The sequence below is a fragment of the Octopus sinensis genome, linkage group LG23 (genome assembly GCF_006345805.1).
Source record: "Octopus sinensis linkage group LG23, ASM634580v1, whole genome shotgun sequence".
NCBI classification, from domain to species: domain Eukaryota; kingdom Metazoa; phylum Mollusca; class Cephalopoda; order Octopoda; family Octopodidae; genus Octopus; species Octopus sinensis.
In genome coordinates, this window is record NC_043019.1 from 229,685 (window position 1) to 239,684 (window position 10,000).

General features: G+C 36.4%; 1 protein-coding gene across 2 annotated transcripts in view; it reads left to right on the plus strand.

The window, feature by feature from the left end:
• Nucleotides 1-10,000, plus strand: part of LOC115223625 (exostosin-like 3) — a 44,865-nt gene that overhangs the window by 27,790 nt on the left and 7,075 nt on the right. For both annotated transcript variants that reach the window (XM_029794288.2, XM_029794289.2), the window contains one exon: nucleotides 4,361-4,488. In XM_029794288.2, coding sequence (XP_029650148.1) covers nucleotides 4,361-4,488 — 128 coding nt within the window. The remainder of the gene's footprint in view (nucleotides 1-4,360; nucleotides 4,489-10,000) is intronic.

Here is a 10,000-nt window from a genome sequence, read left to right on the forward strand (position 1 = left end):
AGAAGACACTTGCTCAAGGTGCTACACAGTGGGACTGAACCTTGCATCATGTAGATGGTAAGCAAGCTTCTTACCACACAGCCACGCTGTGCTTATATACATCCTTTTATTCACATGTTTCAGCCCTAAGACTGTGGCCATGCTGGTGCATCATACAACAGGCTTCTTTCAGTTTCCATTTACCAAATCCACTCACAAGGCTTTGTTCGACCGAAGGCTATGGTAGAAGACACTTGTTCAAAGTTCTAGGCGGTGCCTATTTCAGCCTTTATCTATATATTTATATCTCTCTTTACTCTTTTACTCTTTTACTTGTTTCAGACATTATGACTGCGGCCATGCTGGAGCACCGCCTTTAATCGAGCAATTCGACCCTAGGACTTATTGTTTTTGTAAGCCCAGTACTTATTCTATCGGTCTCTTTTTGCCGAACCGCTAAGTAACATGGCCATAAACACACTAGCATCGGTTGTCAAGCAATGCTAGGGGGACAATCACAGACACACAAACACACACACGCATATATATATATATATATATATATATATATATATATATATATATATATATATATATATATATATATGTAATATTAATTAGAGACAAAACCACTATTTTGTAAATCAAACAAGGAAAGACTTAATCAATACATAAAAAAAATTTAATATAAAGTAAATAAATCGCCACTACAATTGTTTCCTGTCTTCAAATGACATTCATCAGGTGGATTTCATATCTTCCATTCAATTCAAAGTTATGAAGTCACCTGATGAATGTCATTTGAAGGCAGGAAACAATTGTAGTGGCAATTTATTTACTTTATATTAAAATTTTTTTATGTATTGATTAAGTCTTTCCTTGTTTGATTTACAAAATAGTGGTTTTGTCTCTAATTAATATTATATAATATTTTACTATAAAATTGGATTCAATCCTAAATCTGATTTTTCCCTGTAAATTTGGATTTATTCCCTAATATTTTATTCTTTATATATATATATATATATATATATATATATATATATATATACGACGGGCTGCTTTCAGTTTCCGTCTACCAAATCCACTCTCAAGGCTTTGGTCGACCCAAGGCTATATTAGAAGACACTTGCCCAAGGTGCCACGCAGTGGAACTGAACTCTGAACCATGTGGTTCGTAAACAAGCTACTTAGCACACAGCCACTTCTGCGCCTGTAGCTTGGTAATTTTCTACCGGACTTTTATACCAGATCACTATGTCAAGGGGACATAAACAAACCAACAACAGTTATCAAACTGGTGCAGGGACAAACACAAACAGAGACACACACACATAGATTTATACATATGTTTGTATACAAGATGGGCTTCTTCCAGTTTCCACCTACCAAATCCACTTACAGGGTTTTGGTCAGCCCATGGCTATAGTAGAGGACACTTGCCTTAGGTTCCACACAGCAGGACTGAACCCAAGATTACATGTGGTCGAACAGCAAATTTCTTAGCGTTCAGCCATTACTGAGATAAATTGATAGATAGATAAATAGATAGATAGATAGAGAGATAGCGAGATAGACAGACAGACAGACAGACAGACAGATAGATAGATTGATAGATGTGATCTTATCACTAATGGAACAGTACTATGTATAATATACATATATATATATATATATATTTCGATGGGTGAATGAATCATCCTATGTTTACCGTTAACATGGAAAATTCAATGAACTGTTACCAGGGTAGCAAATTCACGTCAGAAACACGGTTGAAGCGACCTATCCAGAGGTAGAAACTCCGGGTTAATGTGCAGTAATTTGTGTGATATAGCTGAATAAATAAATAAATGGAGTTGAACGAAGATGTTAATAAAATTCCTTTACTTTCGACATATGTTTCGAAGCAACATGGTTTTATTCTTTCCTGATGAGAAGATTGAATCTTTCACCGTTGAATCCTTTGGAATTAAACTATGTTGTCTTCGAAACATATGTCGAAAGTAAAGGAATTTTATTAACATCTTCGTTCAACTCCATTTATTTATTTATTCAGCTATATCACACAAATTACTGCACATTAACCCGGAGTTTCTACCTCTGGATAGGTCGCTTCAACCGTGTTTCTGACGTGAATTTCTTTATTCATATATATATATATATATATATATATAGGTATGTGAAGTTAAGATGCAAGGATCAAGGTATAGGATGAAGTAAGGTTTGAGCAGTTTGTAGAAGATATAAAAAACAACTTTCAGAAACAATAGCGGTTTATTTACATAGAAGGTTGTAAATTTTTCCCGTATTGAAGTTCGATAAGTAAAAACAATTGTGTTACAGCTTATGGATAACAGCAGAGATTGCTGTGTATACAAAGAGAAATCCAAAATTTTGGAATGAGCAGGTAAAATTCAGGCTATATATATATTTAATTTGTTTATTCACATAATTGCTTGCATATCTTCTCACCTTGATTCCTCTTATAGCCAATCTTTACCCCGCGAAATTGGTCCCTCGTAAAGACATCAGAGGCTGAATTCAAATTATTTGAATGTTACTAATTGCTTTCTAATCTGAGAATCTGTGGATCTCATCTGTTGACTACATGTGTGTGTGTGTGTGTGCGGGCGTGTGCGTGCATGCATGCATTCATGCATGCGCGCGTGTGTGTGTGTCTATATAATATGTGTGTGTACGTACATACATGAATATTAATACACATATGTGTAAATATATATGTATATATATATATATATATATATATATATATATATATATATATATATATATATATATATAAATATATATATGGTTTACCTACCATTATAAACAATATCAAATGTTTTTTCTCAAACCTTTCATAATGTGATACAAGTCTTTGGTGTAGCAATTGCATGCGGCTGAAGAGGGCTTTTGAACTATCTGTTATGTCGATTATGCATTGATGTAAGAATAAGTTGTTCTATAAAGCTCGAAACATATGTATCGCAACATCTTTTGTGTCCTGTTTTTCATTTTATTTCATTTGATACATATATCCTCTCACCTATGCTACTAGCTGGCATATACAGGTGCTTACATTTATCAAGTATTCACCCTGAATTTATTGTACATATATATATATATATATATATATATATAAATAAATATATATATATTTGTATATATATATATGTGTGTGTATATATATATGTATGTGTGTATGTGTGACAGGTTTCCATGCCGTTTCCTTCTACCAAATTCACTCACAAGATATTGGTCGGCCTGGGGTTCGTAATAGATTTGCCTAAGGTACAGCACATTGGGATTGAACCTGAAAACAACATGGTCACGAGCGTTCTTCTTAACCACATAAGAAACTATATATGCCTGAAACTATATATCTAGAAAAAGGAAATAGACAGGATTGCCAAAGTTGGAATGTCCTCAATTATAAGTCTGCTCAATTCAGGTTCACCTTTGAACAACAACAACAACAACAACACCGAGAGTGATGAATAAAGTATAAAGCTTCTTCCTGAGTTACATACGGTCACAAAACCAGTTCCACAGATCCTGTGGAGTATATATTACCTTCTGGGACCATGCGGTCAAGTGGTTAGGTTATTGCAGTCTTGACTGCTAGATCGCGAGTTCAATTCCTAGACCAGGTGGAACACTGTATTCTTGGGCAAAAGACTTCATTTCACATTGCTTCAGTCCCCCTTTCAATCAGAACCGGGGAGGAACATTGCACTGCTCTCCTAGCCAACAGGGTGGCATCATTCGAAGGCGAAAATGATGTAAAGTGCATTGTAACCAGCGATGTGTAGCAACGTCTCATAGTCTAGTTGGTCATGTGATTACTTGATATATTACCCACTGGATGGAACACCATTCCATTTCAGGATTGCTTATTTTTACAAACTGAATGGACTGGAACAATGTAAAGTGATGTGTTTTCCTCAAGAACGAAACACATTGCCCAGTTCAGGAATCGAAACCACAATCATGCAGTCATCGATCCAACACCCTAACCACAAAGCCACACGTCCCTACTAAGTGTGATGTGGGCAACATTTTCGTTAATCAATTATTCACGAAATTTTCATTATTGTTTTGCCACGGTTATTAAGCAGGAGAACATACCAGCTGCGACCATCACTCCATCCTTTTGTGGAAATGTAAAAACACATTATCTAAGATGGCTAATTAGATGCCTGAATTAGATTTCACTGTAGTGATTTTTAGTAGGTCATATGACTGGTAGAGACCCAATTTCAATGTTTGATGGTTTCTTTCATCTCACTGAGAACTTTGGGAATATTTTTAGAGTAAGCTTTAATATTTAATCTTGTTCTAAAACTCTGTCTTTCCTAAAATCTTTTTGTTCAAACAGGTTGTTGCATGTGGTAAGAACAGTCTAAATAATCGATTTTTGCCATTCGACATTATAAGAACTGATGCAATTTTTAGTCTAGATGATGACTTCACTCTACCACAGAAAAACATTCTTCTAGCTTTCCGGTAATGGCTTCTTTTTCATGTTTTCTTTTTCATTTTTCTACATGTTTTATTCATTTAAATGTGTGTGTGTGTGTGTGTGCAATATGTATTTATATATATATAAGTGTCTAAGGCTCCCTATAGGAACTGGATAATGTCTATTAATGAAGTGACATAAATAACAGTGGAGTAGGATGTTCAATGCAATAGAAAATATACATTTCTTTATTGTCCACAAGGGGCTAAACATAGAGGGGGCAAACAAGGACAGACAAAGGGATTGAGTCGATCAAATCGACCCCAGTGCGAAACTGGAACTTTATTTATCGACCCCGAAAGGATGACAGGCAAAGGCGACCTCGGCGGAATTTGAACTCAGAACGTAACGGCAGACGAAATACCGCTAAGCATTTCGCCCGGTGCGCTAAAGTGTCTGCCAGCTCACCGCCCCCAGCAATAGAAAATATAGCTGTTACAATAAGCATAAACGTGAGAAAAATCAGGGCTATTAGCTCTGTTGATAATAATAATAAATAATTCAATTTCAATGTTTTCTTGAAACTATAACTTACTTTAGACATTAGGATTTAAATTCCAATCTTCGAAAATGTTCCGTTCTATAATATTCTTAAAGGAATGGAAAAATTATCCAGCAACTCAGGATAATACGAATGAGCCTGGTAGGTGCAAAAGACTAACTGGCATTTCTTGTTAAGAATACGGGTGACAGTCAGATCGCTGATGTTTGTTGTGCACTCTGCTGTCATTATTTGATTGTTGTTATTCTGTGTAGCTGTGTGTAAAGATCAGTTATGTTTTGCAGGGTTGCTTTATTTTTACAGTTAACTTAGAAATGGAGAAGGACATGGTGCTAGGTATAAAAAATAAGCCTTTGGGGCTAGAAATATTGCAGAAAAGCATGAAATTCTTCAAGGAAATTCATGTGTCTTATGCGAAATCTGTGATGGGCCTGAGTGATGCTGATAACTTGGAGTCGCTTCTGCTATATATATATATGCATGCTTTTGGCGCGGAATTTGAGGCATAACTAAAAATGCAATTCGTTAAACCGCTCGTGTTTTTGACGCTCGGGTCGATCTAATTAATTGCATTTAAGACAAACCTCTGCTGAAGATTTATAGATGTGTATGTAAGTAAAACTACATATTACATTAGTAATGAAACAATTTGTTCAGGGTCAATCTATTTATTCGTTGTATTTCACTTTCCTTCCGTTAAATGTATGTTAATTCTAGTTGGAAACATCTTTTCTGTGGCTATACTATCGGAGCTATTTTTAGCACTAGAGTTATCCACATAGTGGTTAACTCTCTAATAATTTATGTATAAATTTGTATTTTCTCCATAGTTTTTTGTGCTAAGCCACTCGGTGTTAAATTAATGGTATTATTAAATTAATATCAATTTTTCACCCTCATTTATAAATATATATATATATATATATATATATATATATATATATATACTAGCAGTATTGCCCGGCTCAACGGGGATTTCAGGGTAGAGTTTCAGGGAGTCGCTGATGTATCGTGATGATCAAAAATCCGGCAAGCTAAATTTTGATTAAAGTGATTCAAACTGCAGACTCACCGCACAATGGTCACATTTAATTCAAAGCTTAAAAAATGTAATGAAAACAATTGGTATGTGTTCACAAAGTCCAAACGATTAATAAGAAAAAACCCTCCAGGCTACATCCCGAAAATTCATTTCTTTGCCGAATTTCTACAATGTTTCCGGCGATTCGTTTTTATATCTTGATTTTTTTTATTTTTCATGCAATTTACGCATGCTTGCACGCGTGGTGAACACAGTTCACGTCAAACAGCTGACTGAGTAAAGTTCACTATTCAATGCATGGGATAAGGCCTAAACAAACACATTATCGATTTTTGCACTTGCGAGATGAATTTCGGAACAGTTCAACAGTTCAATTTTCATTCGCCTAAACTTTAAGTGACCCATTTTTTGTGGTTCTACGATTTGTTGGCTAGGAGGAGATGTGCCGGGAAGTTAAACACACAGACACATACACAGATACACACACAGACACACAAGTTGAGTTTTATATATATATATATATATATATATATTATATATATATATATATATATATGTATATATATATGTATATATATATATATATACATGTTAGGGCAGCGGACTCACGGTCGGAGCATCGCGGTTTCGATTCCCAGACCGGGCGTTGTGTGTGTTTATTGTGTGTGTTTGTTGGCTTGCTCGCTTAGCCAGCGGGGTGGCGTCACTTGAAGGCTAAATCAATGCTACCCAAGAACAAAAGTTGTATTACACAGTGTTATTCAAGATAATTATAATGATGGTTTCAAATTTTGGCACAAGGCCAGTAATTTGGGGGGTGGTTGGTGGAGGGAGCACAAGGCCAGTAATTTGGGGGGAGGGGTTGGTGGAGGGAGCACAAATCAAGTACATCAACCCTAGTGCTCAACTAGTACTCATTTTGTCGACCTTGGAAGGATAAAAGGCAAAGTGAACCTCGTTAGAATTTGAACTCAGAACGTAAAGAGCTGGAAGAAATGCTCCTAAGCATTTTCCCCAGCATGCCGACAATTGTGCCAGCTTGCCACCCATATAAAAATAATGATGGACTCTCCCGTCGAAGACAACCTATGAGTGTTTTGCTCAAGAACACAAAACACCACCCGGTTTAGGATTTGAAACCACAATTTCACGATCATGAGTGCAAGGCTCTAATCACTAGGCTATGCATCCTCATGGCAACAACAACAACAATAATAATAATAATAATAATATAATAATAATAATAATAATAATAATAATAATAATGATAATAATAATAGCAATAGCAATAACAATAATAATGATAATAATAATAATAATAATAATAATAATAATAATAATAATAATAATAAGCCCTGATACAGTACCAGGCAGTGGCTCTCATGGCTTCTGATCTAAACTGATTGGAAGTGTAATCATGTACATTGTTTTGTCTTGGTATAAAAGATGGGCTACAGCAAATATTGTGCTCAATACCACAGATTTGCTTGTCAGTTGTTTGACCTTAACCAGTTGAGCATGTCCCTTAGTGGCTGATGATATGTGCATCTCTGATCATGAGCAGAGGTAGTGGGGGAGCATCATAGCCATGTGTTGAGAGGGATTCTTTGGGGTTTGGATAATTCACCTTTTGAAACATGGGTGGTTCGTTCGACATCCTTAAACAACCCTTATTCAGGGACCTTTTGAGTGGGATGAGCTACTCGACCAGAAGAAAATTCTAACTGGGCCCCACCTGCAAGGTCATGCACTGTGTAGCCGACCATGTGAAATTATGGTCAACCTATACTATCCTTATCCGCTGGCCTACAAAATACTCTAAGTGCGATCAAGATGAATCGATGCAATCTGTCCAAGTTCACATTGGTACATTCGTGTTATTTAGTTGGTATCTGTCAGACAGAAGAAAGCATCTGAGCAGGATTTTGATGCTTTTGCACCCCACTCTACTATCAGATACTCCCATGCAATCGAAACGTCCATCTCAGACTACGGTCCAATAGAATAAGTACTAGGCTTACAAAGAATAAATCCTGGGGTTGATTTCTTCAACTAAATGTGGTGCTCCATCATGGGCACAGTCAGATAACTGAAGCAAGTACAATAATAAAGGATTAAAAGAATAAAAGAATATATGTTCATATAAGACATGGCTGTATATTAAGAAGTTTGCTTTCCAACCCCGTAGTCCCAGGTTCAGTTCCATTACATGATACTTTGGGCAAATGTCTTCTACAATAGCTTCAGGCCAACCAAAGCTTTGTGGGTAGATTTGGTGGACGGAAACTGAAAGAAGACCCACCCAGGGGACGTTATTTTTCTAGGCACAGGAGTAGCTGTGTGGTAAGTAACTTGGTTACCTACCACATAGTTCTGGGTTCAGTCCTATTCGTGACACCTTGGGTATGTGTCTTCTGCTATAGCCTTGGGCCAACCAAAGCCTTGTAAGTGGATTTGGTAGACGGAAACTGGAAGAAGCCCATCGTATATGTATATATATGTGTGTGCGTGTGCGTGTGCGTGTGCGTGTGTGTGTGTGTGTGTGTGTGGGTGTTTGTCCCTCCAACATTGCTTGATAACTGATGTTGGTGTGTTTACGTCTCCGTAACTTAGTGGTTCGGCAAAAGTGACCAATGGAATAAGTGCTAGGATTATGCAAATATATGGGAATCTACCACCTGTGTCATCTCTTGTGAAAGGTAAGAGAGTCCAATTTGCTGGACATTGTTGTAGAGCTGAAAAAGAGGTAATTTCTACTCTTCTCCTCTGGAAGCCATCTACACGCAATACCAGAGGGCACACACTCTCCTACCCTGATGTAATCTCCAGGGATACAGGCATCCAGCAACAGGACCTCCGTAATGCCATGATGGACCGTGAAGTCTGGCGTAGCATGGTAAATTCCATTGTCTTGACCACGGTCGAACAATGATGAATGATGCTAGGATTACAAAGAATAAGTAAGTCCTGGAGCTGATTTACTCGACTGAAGGCGGTGCTCCAGCATAGCCGCAGTTAAATGACTGAAACAAATAAAAGAATAAAAGAATATATATATAACAACAACAACAATAATAATGATGATGATGATAATGATGATGATGAGGGTGGTGGTGGTGGTGGTGGTGGTGGTGTGGTGGTGGTGGTGGTGATGGTGATGATGATGATGATGATGGACTACAGTAGCAGTGATTGTAGAATCTCTAGGAATGATAAAAAAAAAAGTACTGAAACCTATTTGAAAGTGATTCCAGGCTCACCATCCCTACAGGAAGTGCAAAAAATCGCATTAACTGGAACGGCTCATGTACTGAGAAGAGCCATATCGCTGTGAAAATAACATCCATCCATGAATTCATTTATTTGTTAATTTTTAAATACATATTTTATCTGTGAATTTGCGCGTGTAATCTGGGTATGCATACAATGCCCTTCTCTGCCCTAGGTGTATGGAAAACACTCGGCGAGAAACGGAAGAAAATTTGAAGAAAGGAAAAAATAATAATAATAATAATAATAATAATAATAATAATAATAATAATAATAATAATAATAATGATAATAATAATAATAATAATAATAATAATAATAATAATAATAATAATAATATAAACGTATCTGTCAAGACCTACCAAAAACTGAGCAAATATAAAGATCTTGAAATAGAAATCAGCAAAATGTGGAAGCTGAAGACTAAAACAATACCTGTTGTCATAGGTGCCCTGGGAATGATAGCAAAAGGGGCTGATAGCTACCTAACTCAGATACCAGGAAACCCAAAAATGGCAGAAGTTCAAAAGATAGTGCTCATGGGAAATGCTCATATCCTACGCAAAATACTCTCTATGTAATCTCAAGGTTTAAAACAAACATAATTTTCGGTTTAAAAAAAAACAAAAAAATACAACTTTTTTTTTTAGACATTCATTAGTACAACACCCCCACCCCCCCA